Below are 24,527 nucleotides of genomic sequence, written 5' to 3' on the forward strand. Positions count from 1 at the left end.
TCTAGCAGCTTTGAGGATGACTTCCTTCACATGGTAGTAATGTAATTTTATGATGATATCTCTTGTTGTAGATTGGGTGGGCTTAGTTAGTGCCCTGTGGACTCATCAGCATCATTTCAACCTCTATTTCAGGTACTAATTGATGGAAAAGTTCTGTGATTTCAGCCTGTAGATTTTTATATTTTTCTGGGAGATTTCTGATGTGAAGATTTGATCGGCGTGATCTGTTTTCAAGATCCTCAATCTGAGCTTCTAGATTTTTAATAGAATCTGATTGATCCTGTAGTAGGCGTTGCATATGTTGAATTTATTCTGACATGTCATCTAGTTTCTCTTCTATTTCTGATGTTCATCCTCCTATATGTCTGATGTCTTGTTTGAGATCAAATAGTGCCGTTTTGAGCTCTTCTTGAAAGGGAGATTTAATTTGTGATAACAGTTCTTTGTTAGAAGGGTCTGTCTGGGCATCTATGTTTACAGCTTTTGAGGTCTCTGAGGATGTCTCTAAGGCTGCTGTCTTTTTTCACATGCTTTTTGCTTCATTTGAGTTCTAGACAGACATTCCTCTATGGACTGGTTTTTGTTTTTCATTTTCGCTTGTCTGCAGATTTGTACTATAACATTGAGAGCTAAGAGTGTTTAGACATGCGTAAAGTAGTACCAGTTGGATTTATTGTATTTTTTCCCGTTATTATTGCTGTGTAGGAAGAACAGGAAAAGCCTGTTGATTCTGTTAGCTTACTTTGTCATGTTTGATTGTAGTATCTTAAAGGTTAACCAGTGTCATTATATACCGTGTATAACTGCATAGGTTGAAGTGAGCACGATGTTTACATTTCTTGCAGGGGGTTGTGATTCAAGTATTGTTAGATATTAATGACTCTTCTAATCGTCTATTCTGACATGTCTCACCTCAAAACTGCGGGAGCATCCAGAAGTGGTCAGAAAGATATTGCTGTTTAAGAGAGAGCGTGAATCACAATGAATATGTACCCCTGTGTAGTTCTGGATTTACATTATTACCATAAGCCGTTTGGGTCTAGGGGTCTCAACAGTGCGTTTCTCCGAAGGGAGGTTGTCCTCACAGGACGATCACAGGAAAAAAAGAGCGTTGGGTATGACCTGCTGTCACTGAGGACAGCAGGAAAAGGGAGGGGAGAGCGTTGTGCTTGTTGCTGAGGTGTTGTGTTTAGATATGGCTAGAAATTATAATATTAAAGGACCCTTCAGGTGAGGGATTATGATTACTAGCTTCTTTGTAGTGAGTGTAGGACTAAGTTGTCTGCAGGCTCAGTAAGCCGGAATATAGTCCCAGATTGTGGCTGCTGTTTCTTTTAGTGGGAAATTGTTGAAAAGTGTCTCTAAAGAGTCCCGTGTCCTCAGGGTTCCTGGTATTTGCTCCGGCATTGATTATTAGTCTGCCTAGTATATAGTCCTCCTACACTTTTAAAAGATAAATTGCACATATTGAGTGTGCTGGCGGTAAAGTAGAGCAAATGGTGACTTGCACCAAAAGAGGTGATTCACTTTCTATATAGTTGGCTCATACACCAGCCAGCTTCTACACTCTGTCTGGCCGGGTGTCCACGTGGTGCTGTGAAAGAGGTTTGTGAGCCGTGAGTATGCTGTGTGGGTTTAGGTGCATTTACTCACTTTCAGTGATCAGAAGCTCCAATGACTGTCAGACGCCCTTCCGATGTAGTGATCATCCACTGCTCAAAGTTTCCCACTTTGCGGCCTGCAGGAGTGTGTTAGCTTGAGCTCCGGAGTGGATCCCCGACCCTCCGGAGTGATACGCTGTGATGATTTCAGGTGATTCCAGGTTATACACTTTGTACAGGCGGGGTAGCGGATCTCCTGCGCTCTCACGTCTTCTTCCAGGCTTCACTCTGGTATCTTATCACAGTGCTACTTGGTGGCTTACTACTGAAGAATTCCGTCACCTATTTTCGTCCAAGACTTTCCCTTTAAGCTGATTGATTGATCCCGCGCCGTTTGGCTATCTGCTTCTAGGTAGGCCGCAACGGCCGATATTCAGTCCGTGTCTTCCTCCTTACAATTTTCTTGTTTTGATTTTACCCTTCAGTATATTAGTGGTAAGGGCTGTTATATATTCAGGAACTTTAACTTGTATTGCCTGAAAATCAATTTTAATTAGGATTTCTTTGCGGAGCTCAGGCAACTTTCATCCGTCTTTGTCAGCGGTTAGCCCTGCCTCTCCCTATACTCCATTTTTTTTATACAAAGCATCACGTAATCCCACAGAACCCCCAGTGGAAAATAACATTCTTTGAGAAAGGTGTGTAATAGGTGCTTCTACTTTCAAAAGAGAAGAACACAATACCACAATATATTTAGGCAATGGATAATATTTAAATATGTTTTCAGGGATAACCAGTTGCTAGTCAGATTACATAAATTCATCAGAAAACATTTTAGACAAGGAGTCAGACAGAGGATATTCCATGGGCGCAGCAGCATTAGCATTATACCAATCAAAGGAACAAGCAGCAGACCTTTTTTTAATACCTAGGGTCTGATTAACACAGGAAATAAATTAAAATGTTTTTCAGTAAGTAGCAAGGCACAGCATCGTCCATAATAAAAGATTCATACATATTTAAAATCTTGCATAACAACAGATTCAGGCTTAGGTGTAAATAATCTTTCAAAAACTTGACCAAATACATTTAAAACACAGGTTTTTATCTTCATCCGCAGGTTTACTGCAGAGCAAACAATTCTTAGGCACAACATTTGACTTTGGTTCAGGGCTGCAGAACAGAAACAAAGAGACAAAGACAGAAGTTAAAAAGATAAAAGCAAACAGAAGACTGAAAGCATCCCAGAATAAAAAAAAACCTCACCAACTCTCCATGGGCAGATGACTCTGCACATCACTAGGCTTCAAAGGAGGAGCATCCATCTGCAAGAAGGCAATCGCTTGTATAAGGAGGACTCCAAACCTTTACCAACAAGGGCTTCTTACTTCCAACAGGCAGTCACAGCTCCAAAGGAGGACAGGAAAGTGACCAGAACGCTGCAGCAGCAGCATGAGTAAAGCAAGCCATTTAATAAAGTTGGTTACAGGTGCACCACAACATCATCACCCGGCGCCAGACCACAGGTCATTTGCACACTGGAGACATAGTAGAATGCCACAGAGGAATGATGTAACAAAAGCATGCCTCCTGCTATCAAGAAAAGCCTCGATCAGCAGGGTATGTAAGCAGCCAGGGGGAAAACAAGCTAGAGACCCTCCACCATAACATACCAGGTAAGACCCTAGAGATGGACCTAGCTCTTACCATCCAGTGATTGGCAGAACCAGGAATGAAGGGAAGGGGGTGTTCAGGTTAAATGTTACATAGGTAAAAAGGGGACGGGGTTATTTTTTTGTCCATGTCCCCTCTAGAGAGGGAATTTGACCTGGTAAGTATTGGATAGGTTGGCCAAGATACAATGTTTAAGAAGCTTTTCAAGGGGTGAGTCTGCAAAATAATGCAATCTTTTCTAACAAAATGACATTTTAAAGGCTTTTAAAAACATAATTTATGCTTACCTGATACATTTATTTATTTCTTGATATGGTGAGTCCATGACGTCATCAATTACTGTTGGGAATACAACTCCTGGCCAGCAGGAGGAGGCAAAGAGCACCACAGTCAAACTCTTAAGTATCACTTCCCTTCCCACAAACCCCAATCATTTGACCGAAGGGAAATGGAGAAAAAGGAGTAACACAAAGGTGTAAAGGTGCCTGAGATTTAGACAAAAAACAAACTGTCTTGCAAAATAAAAAAAAATTGCAAGGTCGTGGACTCACCATATTCGTAAAGAAACAAATTTATCAGGTAAGCATAAATTATGTTTTCTTTCCTACGATATAGTGAGTCCACGACGTCATCAATCACTGTTGGGAACCAATACCCAAGCTAGAGGATACAGATGACTAGGGAGGGAAAACAAGAAAGGTATACCTAAATGAAAGGCACCACAGCTTGAAGAACCTTTCTCCCAAAAGAAGCCTCTGCTAAGGCAAAAGTATCAAATTTTGAAAATTTTGAAAAAGTATGCAGAGAAGACCAAGTTGCAGCCTTGCAAATCTGCTCCACAGAAGCTTCATTTTTAAAAGCCCAAGAAGAGGAGACAGCTCTTGTAGAATGAGCTGTAATTCTCTCAGGAGGCTGCTGACCAGCGGTCTCATAAGCAAAACGAAATATACTTCTCAACCAGAGGGAAAGAGAAGTAGCAGTAGCCTTCTGACCCTTATGTTTTCCAAAAAAACAAACAAACAAACAAACAAACAGGGCAGAAGACTGAAAGACAGAATCTCAATAAGCTTAAATATACTGAACCAATAAACGGAATAACTCCTTTCTATTCAAAAAAGGAGATTAACCCCCTGTCTCCACATCACATATAACATAGCCTGTACACTGCCATATATAACACTAAACTTAGGGTAAATAAGTCCCAAATAATTGCAGATTACCGGTTAACCCCTTCAGTGCCAGCCTCCTAGCCTCAGAAGGCAAAAAAGGCACTTACCTGCACATCTAGCTATCCGGTAGGATGACAGCTCACCCGGTATGAAAGGAAGCCACTCCTTACAGAGACCTGTGAAAACAGAAAGAACAGAGTAAACCTACTCTGGCTTTCTATACAAGGGCAGCAACCTGTTAGGAAAACGCAGTGAAGCCCACTTTACAAGTTCCTAACTGCTCACTGCCCTGCTGAAGAGATTAACGTGGAGTACGGCTAAACCCAGACTTGAAAAAGAAAGATCAGAGTAAACCTACTCCGACTTTCTGAGATAAAAGATCCAATTTTCTTCAGACACCAAACTTCACCTCCTCCATGCACCAAGGCAAAGAGAATGACTGGGGTTTGTGTGAAGGGAAGTGATACTAACCAGTTTGACTGTGGGGCTCTTTGCCTCTTCCTGCTGACCAGGAGTGGTATTCCCAACAGTAATTGATGAAGTTGTGGAATCACCATATCTTAGGAAAGAAACAAATATTTTATATGCAGATCTGTTGCATGCAGTGAATGATTTCATAATTTAAAAATGGCTTTATTGTGACTTCCATGACTCTTTGAGGGAGATCTTCATGCACATGACTGAGGGCTGCTCTGCTAAGATATAATCCCTGGAAATAACATAAAATGCAGGAATATGCTGCTACTCTAAGGAGTACATGCTGTTGCCCAATAATTCACAAAAATGTTCTCCGTGACGGTTACCACCCCTAGGGGGCTACCATATCCATGGTCTAAAAAAGCACTTTCACAGGCAAACTAAAGTGCTGTACGGCAGGGAAGCCACTGCTCTCATTTATTAATTATGAAGGGGAATTGCGCCTGTTTTATTAGATGAACCAGTTTAATATTAAAGGAATTGTATACTTTTCACACTACTTTTCACTTGACATGAGCAGCAGTGACAGGTAATCGATTTTTTTAGTGCAGTAGGTAATGGTCACTGTCACAAAGTGCAGTAAGACTATCACATGACTCTTGCGTGCTTGGCACTCTATTAAAAAGAGGCACAAACCGACAGATCAGAACAAAAATCTAATGAATAACTATTCTATAAATTAATCTATAACTGAGCTATTTAAGTCAGTAATGATATCATTCATATTATTAGAAATATGAGATGTTATAACTTTTCTGACATTTTGCTTCCAAAGTAATATTTCCATGTTTTATGAAATTAGGGGGTTCTTCAGTCATATAAACCTCCCAAAAATAGCAGACTCTCTGAAAGAATAATGTTTTTTCCTACAAAGAAACTGTGCATTTCAGGCTCAAGGCGTCTGGACTTAAAGGACATAATACTCATATGCTAAAACACCTAAAAGTGATGCAGCATAGCTGTAAAAAGCTGACATGAAAATATCACCTGAATATCTCTATGTAAAAAAGGAAGATATTTTACCTCAAAATTTCTTCCGCTCGCTAGAGTAAGTGTTTTTGAACAGTTAGAGCTACTGTAAAGCCTTAAAAAATAAAAATAGCCAATCAGCATCAGCAGTACTGAGGTCTTGCATTGCTTTGCTGTGATCTCATGAGATTTCACAGTAAACTTAATCAACCTGAATAGGAAAATAACATGACTGTTCCTCAACTTGCAAGATGCACACTCTCTTGGAAGTTCTGGGACTAAAGTCTCTTTACAGAATATTTAGGAGATTTTGAGATAACTATCTTCCTTTTTCACATAGAGATGTTCAGATGATATTTTCTAGTCAGCTTTTTTACAGCAATGCTGCATCACTTTCAAGTGTTTCAACATTTGGGTATCATGTAGGTGCTATGTTCTATCCATTATTCTAAAGTCTATGGGCTAGATTATGAGTGGAGCAATACTTTGGGCTCCCGCATTAACTTTGCTAGTTGGAGGCATTTTGCACACGTCAGAAAGCAAGCGTATTACAAGTTTAAAGTAAAAAGTTTTTGCACAACCTGATGCACAAAAAGTCAAAGTTTGAATCTCTCTCTCTCTCTCGCTGTATGTGTATATATATATATATATATATATATATATATGTATGTATAAATAATTTATAAATAATTAGTATTTCGTTATGTGAAGAACATTGGAATACATTGTAATTGTTAAACACTTTATTAAATATGAATATTGCATAAATATGCTTTTACATGTTTTAAGCTACTTGACTGCAAAGAGCTTCAATGCACACACACACACACACGTATACATATGTATTTACATGTGTATATATGTCTGTAAATACATATATACATATACATACATAAATACATATGTACACAAATATATATATATATATATATATACAGTATATATACATATATACACACATACATATATACACACACACATATGTATACATGTATTTATATGTGTATATATGTCTGTAAATACATATATACATACATAAATACATATGTACACAAATATAAATATATATATATACACAGTATATATACATATATACACACATACATATATATATATATTTAGACATGTATATGAATGTATCTCTATGTTAAACCCCTTTAGAGGCCTTTTTTTCTTACACCTCATATCTTTGAGACTTTATAACTTTTTAATGCAACATTTTTTAAAAATACTTTTTTATCAGATAGTAGTATTATGATTACAATGTGTTTTCCACTTTTTAGTTAGGCAGACTAGTTAACAGGAGTTCTGAAGTTGCGAGTTAAATTCAATTGCGCGCAAGCAAACGCGTTTACTTTCAACTCGTAATATACGTGCTACTTCTAACGCACACAAGAGCAGCTTGCACGCAACAGGTAGCGTGCCAATCGTAATCTAGCCCTATATGGGTTCTAAGGCTGATCTAGTTTTCTTGGTTTTCAGCACAATTTAAGTACTTTTGACATTCTCATGACATCACTCTTTTCTTTAACCCATTTGGGTTTTCAGGATATGCAGAATCTCCCAGTTGTTCAGCACAAGTTTCCGTGCATTAGGGATTTCTATATATATATAACTAATTTAAAACTAACAGGTAAATCATTTGCACAAGTTACACAGACACAAATAATTACTAAACTAAATTCTCCTACCATGCAAGCTGTGCTCCATATGTCAGCAGGTGTACTGTATCCTGCACCTATCAGAACTTCTATTGACCGGTATTGCCTTGTCTGGATATCTTCCGTAAAGTGTTTATGCTGCAAAAGAGATCGGATAATGGTGAGTAGGGCTTAGATAATGTTTACATCAATGCATTTCTTGAAAGTAAACAATGCTTACGTACCACCCAACAGGCATTGCCCAAGTCGGCAATTTTAACCCTTATTTTCTCTGCATTTCTTGGATCCAGAGGGTTGATAAGTAGGTCTGCGGCACGTGTTTTAGCTAAAATTTAAAAATGAATAAATTAAAATATTTCCAGCATTCTGCACTCATATTACACTGTTTGTGACAGAGAAAAATCTAAGGTACTGAAATTTCTGTATCTTATCTTTAAGTAACACAAACAAATTCACTTTAAAGGGGGATGAGGAGAAAGACAAAGCTACATGTTTTCCATAGGGTATACAATTCAGACTTTTCCTGTATGATAGTATTTTTGGTAAAAAGCAGTAAACCAACAAATTTAGGGATGCTAGAAGAGTGCTACATAAGTAACTAAGTGATAATTACCATTATGTTTTATCTTGGCGTGTCTTACTAGCACTCACCAATAACAAGAAGCAAAGTATTGAATATAAGGGTGCACAGACCAAAACCAAGATAATTATACTGAAAAACAGAACAAGCACACTGTCTCGAAAAGAGGCACATGAATGGAAAAAAGATAGGGCTTTAGGTGTCTGTCTTCTTCCTTAAAAAGAAACTACTTTACCTAGGTGACTACTACTATGGCGAGTCAAAATATAAAAAATACAAACTGTACAGTGGCGGCTGGTGAATTTTGAAGATGGTGGAGCGCTAGACCACAACCCTTTACATACAACCACACCCATATGGCCCCACCCATTTGAATTAATTTACTCTTTTTTTTACACTCTACAAAGAGAATTTAAAAAAAAAAAACTAGTAAATTAGATTATTGGGGGAAAACTAAACAAAAAGAAAATTTATGCTTACCTGATAAATGTACTTCTTTCTTGACACGGTGAGTCCACGGATCATCATAATTACTGTTGGGAATATCACTCTTGGCCAGCAGGAGGAGGCAAAGAGCACCACAGCAAAGCTGTTAAATACCACTCCTTGGGTACCAATACCCAAGCCAGAGGAAACGGATGATAAGGGAGGGACAAGACAGCCTAAACGGAAGGCCCCACTGCTTGAAGAACCTATCTCCCAAAATAAGCCTCAGCCGAAGCAAAAGTAACAAACTAGTAAAAATTTAGAAATAGTATGTAAAGAAGACCAAGTGGCAGCTATGCAAATCTGTTCCACAAAAGCTTCATCTCTTAAGGCCCAAGAAGAAGAAACAGACCTAGTGGAATGAGCTGTAATTTTCTCAGGAGGCTACTGTCCAGCAGACTCCTAAGCCAAACGAATAATCCTCCTCAGCCAAAAAGAAAGAGAAGTAGCTTTCTGACCCTTGCGCTTCCCAGAAAAAACAACAAAGAAAGAAGAAGAAGAAGACTGGCGAAAGTCTTTAGTTGCCTGCAAATAATATTTCAATGCACAAACCACATCCAGGTTGTGCAACAAACGCTCCTTATGAGAATAAGGATTGAGACACAAAGAAGGAACAACAAATTATTGATTAATATTCCTATCCAAAACCACTTTGGGAAGGAAACCTAAGGCAGTACGCAGGACTACCTTATCAGAATGAAAAATAAGATAAGGAGAATCGCACTGCAAGGCTGAAAATTCAGAAACTCTCCAAGCAGAAGAGAAAGCAGTAAAAAAACAAAAAAAACAAAACCTCCTAAGATAATAACTTAATATCTATGGAATGCATAGGCTCAAACAGAGCCTGTTTGTAAAACTATAAGAAAAAAGTTAAGACTCCAAAGTGGAGCAACTGTTTTAAACACTGCCCTGAATCTGACCAGGGCCTGACAAAAGGATTGGACATCCGGCATGTCCGTCAGATGCTTGAGCAGCAGAATGGATAGATCTGATCCTAGAGGGTACTGAAAGAAAACCCTTTATCCAGGCCTTCCTGGAGAAAAAACAAGATCATTGAGATTCTGCCGTTACCCCAAGAATATCCATTTGACTCACACCAATAAAGATATTTACGCCATATCCTATGATAAAACCATCTCGAAACAGACTTATGAGCCTGAACCATGGTCTCAATGACCGATTTGAAAAAACACGCTTAGCTAAATCAAGCGCTCAACCTCTAAACAGAAGCTCTAGAGAAAGATCTGTGGATAAAGGAAGGGCCCTGAGGTAGAAGGACCCTCCTCAGAGGCAAACTCCAAAGTGAAAACAGACGATCTCTACTACATCTACACACCAGGACCTGCGGAGACACTCAGGAGCTGAGATTCACGTAAGCTCTCTTGTACCTGATACGAGCAATAACTCACGGAAGGAGAGAAACGGAGAAAAAAAAACAGGTGAATTAACCTGAAGACTCAAACAATCTCCAGAGCTTCTATTCGATCCGCTTGTGGATTCCTGGCCCTGAACCACACCTTGGAGTTTGGAAATCCGCAGAGACGCTCTCAAATCCAGCTCCGCACCCCCTCCTCTGAGGGTCAGACTGGAAAACACCTCCGGATGGAGCACCCACTACCCGGAAAGAAGTCTGTCTGCTAATGGGCATCCAGCACAGAAGCTGGATTCTAACCCAAAACCTTTACAATCAAAACCCCAGCTAACAACCACACTACATTGGCTGCTTCCGATCCCGCTTCCAGGTCGTCCCACCTGGAAATAGGATGGCCTAGGATAACCATTGTGGGCTTCCGCCTGTTGACCCATCCTCTATGTCACTCTATGGCTTAGGGAACTCCATGCTTCTCCCTGATGATTGATGCCACGAGTGAGATAACATTGACTACTGGAAACAAGATAAAGACTACTCAAGACTAGTCTCCAACCCTGAGTCTTCCAAAGGTCAGGAAGGCAAACTGAGCCTAAGGCTCTGTATTAGCTCTACCATGTAGAGCCTCAAAAATTTTTCAAAACTCCACGGAAATCCTTAGCAATGTAAAAGATTTATACAATCTTAAGAGAAAACACAGAGCTATACTGAGTGCTTATGTTAAGCCACAATCAGTTCAGAAATAAGTCTCAAAGCAGGCTGACATCAGTCCGACGCACTCGCCCTAGGACAAACACTCCCCACTACGGGAGAGAGAGATAAATCTCGATCTATCCTTAGCGACAGATCGCAAGTCCTCCATTTTATGGAGAATAACAAGGGAATGATGTCCATGGATCAAAAGACCATTTCCCTACATACTCTTCTCTACATAGGCTTTCCCTGTAGTCAGAGCATTAACCAAACTGAACTACCTCACCGGCCTAACTAAAGCCGCTGGAAAGATAAAAAAAAAAACAACTGCAGCCACATCCAAAACTACCAACTTTCTGGTGCAAAGGGGAAACTATTTACCGGACCACAAGCACTTCCCCGTTAACCGGACAGAAAAAATAAAATCAGAGGAGTGAACTACTCTCCCAAATCCTTTTAAAGAGAGAGAAGGGAATAAGACCTATATTATCTAAACTCAGATAGAAAGTTCTCCTAATAGAGAATCTGTCAAGGTCCTCAATAATTATCATAGACAAGACAAAAAAACTCATCTCCAGACTTAATTCCCAATCATGGGAAAGGATGGTGGGCACAATTTCCAAAAACAGAGAAATTGCTCAAATAAAGGATGCCACATGAACCAAATAAATTCAGAAGGCCCTGCAATATCCCAAGACTAAAAAGGTCTTACAAGGATGACGAAACTCAGGCACTTGACAGAGTTTCAAGAGAGCAATAAAGCCCATCCTTCAGGTCTAAAAATGTTATAGACAAACCCTCTTGGACTAAAGGAAAAAAGATGAAAAGTCAAAAAGGCAATACCTGACTGAAGGTAAACCTACCTTTCCCAAACTGGGACTATCACTCCTAAACTGCAGAGACTCCAAAGGAGAAAACTGTCTCTGGGAGGAATACTAAAGTTGGTCTATAGCATAAAGAGGAAAGAAAAAAACTTAACTTGGCGAAAAGAAGAACAACCTCTCTTCACAAAGTAGGAAAATGAATCTGCCTGCCAGGCCAAGACCAAACCTTGAAAGAAAAAACACCAGAGGCATGGATCTGGAGGAACTTAGGATTGAATCTACTACTGCAGAAACTATAAGGCCTAGGTGGTATCTGCTGACCAAAAAATTAGTCACAGAGCCCACAGCCTATCACAGCAAACCTGGACAACAATGCATTGCTCCAAATAAACTCCAGCCTTATATTACACCTGCCAGCTCATGGATCCGTAAGGAACAGTTATCTCCCATAGAGATCGAAATACTCTGTGCCATAGCAGCACAGTCCAGTAGGACATACGGAAAACAGAGTATCCTAAATATTCCTCAAAAAAAATCGGCAGTCCGTCTATAGACACTTCCTCATAAGAAGGAACATGACAATGGACCTATCCAAGGTTGACAAAGACAGGCCTATCGATGTCGTCCAAGTAGCTAATACCTCCTTTAACAGTACACGAGGAGAAAAAGCATACATCTGAAGGATACCCCTCAGTATCAGACGAAGGAATTATACCATCCGCATCTGAGATTCTACCCTCTCTTCTTACACGACTTAGGGCCCTAAAGAACCCTATAACATAAACAGGGAATACTCTATAAAGTATAATCCCCTAGTCTCCTGGTCACCAGTGCCTGCAACCTGCCTGAAATATCCTACCCCAGGATATATATACATGTCCTAAGAATAGCAGTCCATTTTTAGAAGTGCAAGTCCCCATAATTATAGAAGACTGAACACTTAACTGCATCTCGCCGTCCGGCAGGGGGACAGTCCACCCAGTGTGAGAGAATGCTGCTCCTTACAGAGGCCTGTGGAAAAAAGAAAGACAGAGTAAACTCACTCAGGCTTTGTATATCAGGGCAGCAACATGTTAGGAACTTGTAAAGTGGACTTTTCTTCGTTTTTCTAACTGCTTTAAAGCTACAACAGCCCTACTGAAGAGACTAACGTGGAGTACAGCTATACCCAGATTGTGATGGAAGGCAGAGCAATCCTGCCCTGACTTCAAAATAAAAAAATCTTGATAGAAGAATCTAAATCAGGACACCTAATTACTTTACCACCTCCTTGCAACAGGCAAAGAGAATGACTAGGGGTTGTGGGTAAGGGGAGTGGTATTTAACAGCTTTGCTGTGGTGCGCTTTGCCTCATCCTGCTGGCCAGGAGTGATATTCCCAACAGTAATTATGATGATCGTGGACTCACCGTGTCATTAGAAAGAAATAATTACATTTCAATTACATTTTAAATTACTTAAAAACACAATCTCGATAAGATCTTCCGGTGGGCGGTAATACAAGACGGCCACAGAAGTGTGTTGCTCTATGTAAAATCTTGCTCTTTACAGCTGAAACGTGGTCATACTTAGAGCCATCCTGCTTTCTCTTAACAGAACAGCTGTTTGGGAGCCTCTTGGAATCAAGGAGGACACCTCTTGGCCGACGAGAAGTTAAATAATTGAATAATACCAGACAGTATGTGGTAAGGTACGAGGCCTGCCACGTGATACAGACATCCTCTCCTGCTATATACAGTATCTCAAACATGCCCGCCACAGAGATCAATATATAGTTGCTGCCTTAACAGCTCACCTTTTACCGGCATTTAATGCACTGGAAACAGACACGCAGAACTTACTGATTCACCTGCGCACTTTCAAACCCACATACGTGCCAACTCTGTATTCATATCCTAACATTGCGGAACTTTCAATGGCTGATACAGCTTTCATTACCCAAATTACTTTTGAAGACACGGAGGGGAGTCTTTTGGAGTTTGAAGGGCCATGTTTTGTCGAGCCTTCAAAGTCGCCAGAAACACCAGTTATGAAGCAGTGGTCTAAAGACTGCAGCTCCATAACCTGTCCGCCTGCTCTGAGGAGGCGGACAGACATCGTGGGAAATCAACTGACCCCCTGCTAGTGGCCAATCCGCAAATCTGCAGGGGGCGGCGTTGCAGCAGTAGTTCACAAGAGCTGCTGGTGCAATGCTGAATGTGGAGAGTGTATTGCTCTCTGCATTCAGCGATGTCTGTCGGACATGATTCGCTGATCGGATCATGTCGGACAGACACATAATAAATAGGCCCCAATATCTCTATTGAGATGGAGAGCACCGGGCATGTTCCCTGTACGCAGCACAAATTTCATCTTGCATCTGGATCCGTTAAATAGCCCTATTGTTAACTTAATCGAGTACAGGGATCATTGCTTTGTCTTACCTACTATGACTCCGGCTACTGGCTTACCTGAAGAGGGGAGACTTGGCTTGAAAACAGAGACTGTTTCTTTACAATTGAATGAGGGGAGCTTATCTACGGCGGTGTTGGCTAAATTATAACTCATTTATGTCATAGGCTGCTACCCACCCTTTTGCTCCAAATTACATCTTCTTAGTCTTTTGTGGACTTTATTATTGGATGCTGGTATCGTGGGTACTCTTCACTAGTATTCTTTATGACGCTGAGCATGTTTAATCTTTATTGTTATAAGTTAAATAGTGGCTACTTCATTTTGTGTTATGTCCTAATGAATAATCATATGATTTACTTTGTAATATGTGCTGGTATGCTCCTCTTATAGTGTAGCCTTGAGGCTAGAAACTCTCAGAAGTAAACCCCTCTGGCGTCCTTGCACTCTGTTAAATGTCTAAACTATATTTTGTGCCTAACAGAACCAGTATACTCATTACAATTTGCTCATTTATACCATAGTCTATATCACTGAACAGTAAAAGTTGTTCATACATTTTAGTAACATAAATTTGTATTTAAACTGATGTAATTTAGAACTGATGATTCTATATTGCATAGTTAGCAAGATTAGGTTTATTAATAACTCTTTTCAATTGTATAACTATACACTTAAATTGGCCATCAGTGTAAGAGAGAAGAATACAATCATTTTCAAAACTACTAGTACTACATAGCTTATTTTCCTGCAGTTGCATTTATTCTCCATTATATGATAAGCAATGTGTTTCTGTATTCTGTGAAACAGTTGGATTTTCACAGTTAGTGTAACTTAAAATATTATCACTGATGGCAAGGAAAGTCTCATCTCTGCTCCAAGATAAAGTTACCTCCTACTATGGTTGAACAAGTCCACAACTTTACATAATCCTTTGTCAAATATCATATTCAAGTAAACTCCTTGTTATCATACTGATAGCTGTTACTCCTTATAATAATATACTCTGCTTAGAAGATATACCAGGCTCCTAAGTTAAGCCTTTTTATGCAGTTAGTCTTCATATTGACCTATCAATGAACGTGTGAAAGACTAGCTAAGGCTCCAATTTTTAGGAGTTTTACATGTTAGATAAACAATGCCAAATATTACCAAGAACACTAATGTTCATCATTAGATTTTTTTCTACTTAAGAGCAGAATCCCTGTTTTGCTTTTTTTTTATTTCTTTAGTTTAAAAACATAACAAAAACCCAACCTTGCTGATCACTCTGCAGTGTCTGCACCATCATATTTCCTTAGCTTAGGGACTATATGCTTTTCAAACCCTAACTATATAATAGAGTACCAAGATGTAACACAAAGTAGAGATCATGTCTATCATTTAAGCTCTGGAACAACATCTTCAATATTCATGTAATTGTTTATTAGATAATGCCTGTATCATGTACCTCTCTAAGGAGGGTCATTTTGTCTTAAAATGTATAGAGAGTTTGCTTTCCTTCATACATTCTAAATCTTAAATGTTTAATACCTCAAAGCACCCGATTAACCAAGCAAGCTGCTTGATCCCTCATCTACTTCTTGAACGCAAAACATTTAGTCATTCTTCCTATTGACCAATACATTATTGAATGGTAGCAAATATATTGGTAAAGCAAAAGAAAAAGACTCACTCTATATGTAAAAATTAGCATTTATTGTATCCATTAAAAAATGATGACAAACAGCCACCCATGAAAAGGTAAAAAGGATGCACAGCACAAGCGGTTTACGCATTTCGGCAGTATGCCGTATTCATAGCCTATCTTGTGAACACATTCCCTTACTTAAGAATACATTAAAATACGATTGGTCAAAGAAAAAGTGCATCCTCCTACAAAAACACCCATGACTAGTATGAATTAGGTACATTAACTATTTGTTAGTAGTTAAAAATTAGAATTCTAATATAAGTATAGAAGATATAGAAATATACTACTTAACAAATAAAAGGAATGTATGAAGGAAAGCAAACTCTATATACAACAGTCAAATATATACCATACATATGAAAATTCATGGATGAAAATTAACATCTAAATGTATTGCAATTGTTTTTTCTCTACTGACTAGTTGTTAGTCAACTTATTGTAACCTGTTATGCTCTTGCTGGTACACATTTCCTTGTACTGATATCCAATGTTTCTAAATAAAAAGAAAAAGAAAAGAAAAAGAAAAACCCCCCACAATTTCACACACATGCCTATGCAGGCTACATCTCACAAGGTACTGCATATTCTATTATTGCTTAAATAAAAAAAGATGTACAATTTTTGTATTTAAAACAAACCCTTTACAATATTTCACTCCCATTTCACATAAAGATCTTGCAAATACAGATCACATACAATACCAAAAAAATGTAATTGACAAGCGCATAAATTACAGCAGATTGTCAATTGACTTAAAGGTATACAAAGAGGCCACTTTGCATAGTTGCTCCTCTGAAACCTTATAGGAACACTGAACCCAAATTTTTTCTTTCATGATTCAGATAGAGCATGCAATTTTAAACAACGTTCTAATTTACTCCTATTATCATTTTTTCTTCGTTCTCTTGCTTTCTTTATTTGAAAAAGAAGGCATCTAAGCTATTTTTTTGGTTCAGAACCATGGAAAGCACTCGTTTATTGGTAGGTGAATTTTCACCGAAACATGTTGACAGAGCCATATCGTGCACTTCAAACTGAAAAATAAACTGGGGATACGAGAGGAGAAGGTGAGCGCTCACAAATACTTCATCCTTGCAAAGAACAGAGACATTGTACCAAGAACAGGAAACCTTGGTTAAAACACCCAGCGGATTAGTTTTACTTCAGAGCTGAAAGAGCTCAGAAACAGCTTAAGTTGCTAAGCGCCCGAGAGGAGATCTAAGTGACCAACACAGGAGTGTTACACGGAGGGTCACAGAAGGTAAGAGGGTAGTGTGTTATAAGTTCTAAAAACCTGCCAAAATCCCTTAATTTCACATCATCGCAAAAAGCTGCAAACTATCTCAAGCAGTGGGAAAAAAAACTTTTAAAGCACATAAACTTTAGTACCATGAAACGGAGATACCATCTACATTTTACACCTTCAAAGAATTGAAATTCACATGCACTAACAGCGTAAAAACAAAGTTTGCTGTAACAATTCAAGATCTTGAAAACACAAACATATATTAAGTGTACTATATCAGCCCAAGTTAAGCCCTGTATCAATTGGCTAATTGTTTTAACCATTTGTAATCATTGCTGCTGCAAGCTCCACATAGGCCTGGCTTAGGCAGATAATATGAGAGCCTTGACAAGTCATACTGTTTATATATAAAAAAAGTTGTTGGCAGAAGGAAGTTAAATTCTAATTGGGGTTTGTGGTTATAATTTTGTTTAAAACACTGCCCTTAGAGAGTACATCAACAATAAAATGTAGAAGCAATCTAACTGGATAATGACCTGTATTATAGCAATATATATATACACACATCCATCCATATATATACACACACATACATACATACACACACACATCCATCCATCCATAAAGGGTCAGGACACCTTCACAAACTTTTCTGCTGTAGTCATTCCAAACATTTATAAGAATCATGAAGACACTGCTCCTTCTATTGCAAACATTATGACCTAGATTACGAGTTTTGCGTTAGAGGCTATGCGGTGCTAACAAGCAGTTTTGTCTCACCGCTCACTTACCTGCAGCGCTGGTATTACGAGTTTTCAGAAACCCGTTGTTAAAAGGCAAGAAGTGAGCGTTGAGCAAAATGTTGCTCATTACCGCACTCCAATACCAGCGCTGCTTAATGCAGCGGTGAGCTGGTCGTACGTGCTCTTGCACGATTTCCCCATAGGAATCAACAAGGAGAGCCGGCTGAAAAAAAGTCTAACACCTGCAAAAAAAACAGCGTAAAGCTCCTTAACGCAGCCCCATTGATTCCTATGGGGAAATACATTTTATGTCTACACCTAACACCCTAACATGAACCCCGAGTCTAAACACCCCTAATCTTACACTTATTAACCCCTAATCTGCCGCCACTATAACATATTAACCCCTAAACCGCCGCACTCCCGCCTTGCAAACATTAGTTAAATATTATTAACCCCTAATCTGCCGTCCCTAACATTGACGCCACCTACCTACATTTATTAACCCCTAATCTGCCGCCCCCAACGTCGCCGCCACTATATTAAAGTTATTAACCCCTAAATCTAAGTCTAACCCTAACCCCCCTAACTTAAATATAATTTAAATAAGTCTAAATAAAATTCCTATCATTAACTAAATTATTCCTATTTAAAACTAAATACTTACCTATAAAATAAACCCTAAGCTAGCTACAATACAACTAATAGTTACATTGTAGCTAGCTTAGGGTTTATTTTTATTTTACAGGCAAGTTTGTATTTATTTTAACTAGGTAGAATAGTTACTAAATAGTTATTAACTATTTAATAACTACCTAGCTAAAATAAATACAAAATTGCCTGTAAAATAAAACCTAACCTATGTTACACTAACACCTAACACTACAATTAAATAAATTAACAAAATTAACAACAATTAAATCAATTAAATTAAATTAGCTAAAGTACAAAAAAAACCACACTAAATTACAGAAAATAATAAACAAATTACAGATATTTAAACTAATTACACCAAAATAAAAAAAGCCCCCCAAAATAAAAAAAAACCCTAGCCTAAACTAAACTACCAATAGCCCTTAAAAGGGCCTTTTGCGGGGCATTGCCCCAAAGTAATCAGCTCTTTTACCTGGAAAAAAAATACAAACAACCCCCCCCCCCCCAAAGTAAAACCCACCACCGACACAACCAACCCCCCAAATAAAATACTAACTAAAAAAACCTAAGCTCCCCATTGCCCTGAAAAGGGCATTTGGATGGGCATTGCCCTTAAAAACATAATTTATGCTTACCTGATAAATTTATTTCTCTTGTAGTGTAGTCAGTCCACGGGTCATCCATTACTTATGGGATTATATCTCTTCCCCAACAGGAAGTTGCAAGAGGATCACCCAAGCAGAGCTGCTATATAGCTCCTCCCCTCACATGTCATATCCAGTCATTCGACCGAAACAAGACAAGAAAGGAGAAACCATAGGGTGCAGTGGTGACTGGAGTTTAATTAAAAAATTAGATCTGCCTTAAAAGACAGGGCGGGCCGTGGACTGACTACACTACAAGAGAAATAAATTTATCAGGTAAGCATAAATTATGTTTTCTCTTGTTAAGTGTAGTCAGTCCACGGGTCATCCATTACTTATGGGATACTAATACCAAAGCTAAAGTACACGGATGAAGGGAGGGACAAGGCAGGAACTTTAACCCCTTAATGACCGAGGACGTGCAGGGTACGTCCTCAAAAAAAAGGCAGTTAATGCCTGAGGACGTACCCTGCACGTCCTTGGTGTGGAAAGCAGCTGGAAGCGATCCTGCTCGCTTCCAGCTGCTTTCCGGTTATTGCAGTGATGCCTCGATATGGAGGCATCCTGCAATAACTTTACATGGCCATCCGATGCAGAGAGAGCCACTCTGTGGCCCTCCCTGCACCGGACATCGATGGCCGGTATCGTTGGTGGGTGGGAGCCGACTTGGGAGGCGGGTGGGCGGCCATCGGTGTATCTTCTGCCATCAAGGGGGGCGGGATCGGAGGCGGGGCCGTTAGGGGGCGCGCGTGAGCGCGCACGTGCACGGAGGTTGGCGGGTGGGCGCGTGCACGGGGCGGGAGCGGGTGGGAACCGCTACACTACGGAAAATATTGCTAGGAAAAAGGGCCCAATCTTGTTTGTGCAAAAGCACAAAAATAGATCGTGGAGGGGTGGGGGGTTGGTTTGTGTGGGGGGAAGCTACACTACAGAAAATTGTAATAAAAATAAAAAAAAACCATATTTTCTTCTAAACTGGGTACTGGCAGACAGCTGCCAGTACCCAAGATGGCGCATATTAAGTTAGATTGGGAGGGTTATAGAGCTGTTTGGGGGGGATCAGTGAGGTTGGGGGCTAAGGGGGGGATAGTACACAGCAGCATATGTAAATATGCTTTTTTAAAACACAAAAAAACAACAAAACAGAATTTATGTTTACCTGATAAATTACTTTCTCCAACGGTGTGTCCGGTCCACGGCGTCATCCTTACTTGTGGGATATTCTCTTCCCCAACAGGAAATGGCAAAGAGCCCAGCAAAGCTGGTCACATGATCCCTCCTAGGCTCCGCCTACCCCAGTCATTCGACCGACGTTAAGAAGGAATATTTGCATAGGAGAAACCATATGATACCGTGGTGACTGTAGTTAAAGAAAATAAATTATCAGACCTGATTAAAAAACCAGGGCGGGCCGTGGACCGGACACACCGTTGGAGAAAGTAATTTATCAGGTAAACATAAATTCTGTTTTCTCCAACATAGGTGTGTCCGGTCCACGGCGTCATCCTTACTTGTGGGAACCAATACCAAAGCTTTAGGACACGGATGAAGGGAGGGAGCAAATCAGGTCACCTAAATGGAAGGCACCACGGCTTGCAAAACCTTTCTCCCAAAAACAGCCTCAGAAGAAGCAAAAGTATCAAACTTGTAAAATTTGGTAAAAGTGTGCAGTGAAGACCAAGTCGCTGCCCTACATATCTGATCAACAGAAGCCTCGTTCTTGAAGGCCCATGTGGAAGCCACAGCCCTAGTGGAATGAGCTGTGATTCTTTCAGGAGGCTGCCGTCCGGCAGTCTCGTAAGCCAATCTGATGATGCTTTTAATCCAAAAAGAGAGAGAGGTAGAAGTTGCTTTTTGACCTCTCCTTTTACCAGAATAAACAACAAACAAGGAAGATGTTTGTCTAAAATCCTTTGTAGCATCTAAATAGAATTTTAGAGCGCGAACAACATCCAAATTGTGCAACAAACGTTCCTTCTTCGAAACTGGTTTCGGACACAAAGAAGGCACGACTATCTCCTGGTTAATGTTTTTGTTAGAAACAACTTTTGGAAGAAAACCAGGTTTAGTACGTAAAACCACCTTATCTGCATGGAACGCCAGATAAGGAGGAGAACACTGCAGAGCAGATAATTCTGAAACTCTTCTAGCAGAAGAAATTGCAACCAAAAACAAAACTTTCCAAGATAATAACTTAATATCAACGGAATGTAAGGGTTCAAACGGAACCCCCTGAAGAACTGAAAGAACTAAGTTGAGACTCCAAGGAGGAGTCAAAGGTTTGTAAACAGGCTTGATTCTAACCAGAGCCTGAACAAAGGCTTGAACATCTGGCACAGCTGCCAGCTTTTTGTGAAGTAACACAGACAAGGCAGAAATCTGTCCCTTCAAGGAACTTGCAGATAATCCTTTCTCCAATCCTTCTTGGAGAAAGGATAGAATCTTAGGAATCTTTACCTTGTCCCAGGGGAATCCTTTAGATTCACACCAACAGATATATTTTTTCCATATTTTGTGGTAAATTTTTCTAGTTACAGGCTTTCTGGCCTGAACAAGAGTATCAATAACAGAATCTGAGAACCCTCGTTTTGATAAAATCAAGCGTTCAATCTCCAAGCAGTCAGCTGGAGTGAGACCAGATTCGGATGTTCGAACGGACCTTGAACAAGAAGGTCTCGTCTCAAAGGTAGCTTCCATGGTGGAGCCGATGACATATTCACCAGATCTGCATACCAAGTCCTGCGTGGCCACGCAGGAGCTATCAAGATCACCGACGCCCTCTCCTGATGGATCCTGGCTGCCAGCCTGGGGATGAGAGGAAACGGCGGGAATACATAAGCTAGTTTGAAGGTCCAAGGTGCTACTAGTGCATCTACTAGAGTCGCCTTGGGATCCCTGGATCTGGACCCGTAGCAAGGAACCTTGAAGTTCTGACGAGAGGCCATCAGATCCATGTCTGGAATGCCCCACAGTTGAGTGATTTGGGCAAAGATTTCCGGATGGAGTTCCCACTCCCCCGGATGCAATGTCTGACGACTCAGAAAATCCGCTTCCCAATTTTCCACTCCTGGGATGTGGATTGCAGACAGGTGGCAGGAGCGAGTCTCCGCCCATTGAATGATTTTGGTCACTTCTTCCATCGCCAGGGAACTCCTTGTTCCCCCCTGATGGTTGATGTACGCAACAGTCGTCATGTTGTCTGATTGAAACCGTATGAACTTGGCCTTCGCTAGCTGAGGCCAAGCCTTGAGAGCATTGAATATCGCTCTCAGTTCCAGAATATTTATCGGTAGAAGAGATTCTTCCCGAGACCAAAGACCCTGAGCTTTCAGGGATCCCCAGACCGCGCCCCAGCCCATCAGACTGGCGTCGGTCGTGACAATGACCCACTCTGGTCTGCGGAAGGTCATCCCTTGAGACAGGTTGTCCAGGGACAGCCACCAACGGAGTGAGTCTCTGGTCCTCTGATTTACTTGTATCTTCGGAGACAAGTCTGTATAGTCCCCATTCCACTGACTGAGCATGCACAGTTGTAATGGTCTTAGATGAATGCGCGCAAAAGGAACTATGTCCATTGCCGCTACCATCAAACCTATTACTTCCATGCACTGCGCTATGGAAGGAAGAGGAACGGAATGAAGTGTCCGACAAGAGTTTAGAAGTTTTGTTTTTCTGGCCTCTGTCAGAAAAATCCTCATTTCTAAGGAGGCTATTATTGTTCCCAAGAAGGGAACCCTTGTCGACGGAGATAGAGAACTCTTTTCCACGTTCACTTTCCATCCGTGAGATCTGAGAAAGGCCAGGACTATGTCCGTGTGAGCCTTTGCTTGAGGAAGGGACGACGCTTGAATCAGAATGTCGTCCAAGTAAGGTACTACTGCAATGCCCCTTGGTCTTAGCACCGCTAGAAGGGACCCTAGTACCTTTGTGAAAATCCTTGGAGCAGTGGCTAATCCGAAAGGAAGCGCCACGAACTGGTAATGCTTGTCCAGGAATGCGAACCTTAGGAACCGATGATGTTCCATGTGGATAGGAATATGTAGATACGCATCCTTTAAATCCACCGTGGTCATGAATTGACCTTCCTGGATGGAAGGAAGAATTGTTCGAATGGTTTCCATCTTGAACGATGGAACCTTGAGAAACTTGTTTAAGATCTTGAGATCTAAGATTGGTCTGAACGTTCCCTCTTTTTTGGGAACTATGAACAGATTGGAGTAGAACCCCATCCCTTGTTCTCCTAATGGAACAGGATGAATCACTCCCATTTTTAGCAGGTCTTCTACACAATGTAAGAATGCCTGTCTTTTTATGTGGTCTGAAGACAATTGAGACCTGTGGAACCTCCCCCTTGGGGGAAGCCCCTTGAATTCCAGAAGATAACCTTGGGAGACTATTTCTAGTGCCCAAGGATCCAGAACATCTCTTGCCCAAGCCTGAGCGAAGAGAGAGAGTCTGCCCCCCACCAGATCCGGTCCCGGATCGGGGGCCAACATTTCATGCTGTCTTGGTAGCAGTGGCAGGTTTCTTGGCCTGCTTTCCCTTGTTCCAGCCTTGCATTGGTCTCCAGGCTGGCTTGGCTTGAGAAGTATTACCCTCTTGTTTAGAGGACGTAGCACTTGGGGCTGGTCCGTTTCTACGAAAGGGACGAAAATTAGGTTTATTTTTGGCCTTGAAAGACCTATCCTGAGGAAGGGCGTGGCCCTTACCCCCAGTGATATCAGAGATAATCTCTTTCAAGTCAGGGCCAAACAGCGTTTTCCCCTTGAAAGGAATGTTAAGTAGTTTGTTCTTGGAAGACGCATCCGCTGACCAAGATTTCAACCAAAGCGCTCTGCGCGCCACAATAGCAAACCCAGAATTTTTCGCCGCTAACCTAGCCAATTGCAAAGTGGCGTCTAGGGTGAAAGAATTAGCCAATTTGAGAGCACGGATTCTGTCCATAATCTCCTCATAAGGAGGAGAATCACTATCGATCGCCTTAACTAGTTCATCGAACCAGAAACACGCGGCTGTAGTGACAGGGACAATGCATGAAATTGGTTGTAGAAGGTAACCTTGCTGAACAAACATCTTTTTAAGCAAACCTTCTAATTTTTTATCCATAGGATCTTTGAAAGCACAACTATCTTCTATGGGTATAGTGGTGCGTTTGTTTAAAGTAGAAACCGCTCCCTCGACCTTGGGGACTGTCTGCCATAAGTCCTTTCTGGGGTCGACCATAGGAAACAATTTTTTAAATATGGGGGGAGGGACGAAAGGTATACCGGGCCTTTCCCATTCTTTATTTACAATGTCCGCCACCCGCTTGGGTATAGGAAAAGCTTCTGGGAGCCCCGGGACCTCTAGGAACTTGTCCATTTTACATAGTTTCTCTGGGATGATCAAATTCTCACAATCATCCAGAGTGGATAATACCTCCTTAAGCAGAGCGCGGAGATGTTCCAACTTAAATTTAAATGTAATCACATCGGGTTCAGCTTGTTGAGAAATTTTCCCTGAATCTGAAATTTCTCCCTCAGACAAAACCTCCCTGGCCCCCTCAGACTGGTGTAGGGGCATTTCAGAACCATTATCATCAGCGTCCCCATGCTCTTCAGTATCTAAAACAGAGCAGTCGCGCTTGCGCTGATAAGTGGGCATTTTGGCTAAAA

The 24,527-nt window shown here is 40.6% G+C and overlaps 1 protein-coding gene across 6 annotated transcripts in view; it reads right to left on the reverse strand.

Annotated features, from left to right (window-relative positions):
• The window catches only part of SRPK2 (SRSF protein kinase 2), a 508,288-nt gene that overhangs the window by 39,410 nt on the left and 444,351 nt on the right, over positions 1–24,527 (reverse strand). For all 6 annotated transcript variants that reach the window (XR_008402804.1, XM_053716553.1, XM_053716552.1 and 3 more), the window contains 2 exons: positions 7,776–7,876; positions 7,582–7,689 (listed from right to left, as the gene is read on the reverse strand). Coding sequence is in view for 5 of the 6 variants with exons in the window: in XM_053716553.1 (XP_053572528.1) it covers positions 7,582–7,689; positions 7,776–7,876 (209 nt within the window). In the remaining variant the exon portion in view is untranslated. The remainder of the gene's footprint in view (positions 1–7,581; positions 7,690–7,775; positions 7,877–24,527) is intronic.

The sequence above is a fragment of the Bombina bombina genome, chromosome 6 (assembly GCF_027579735.1).
Source record: "Bombina bombina isolate aBomBom1 chromosome 6, aBomBom1.pri, whole genome shotgun sequence".
In the NCBI taxonomy this organism is placed as follows: domain Eukaryota; kingdom Metazoa; phylum Chordata; class Amphibia; order Anura; family Bombinatoridae; genus Bombina; species Bombina bombina.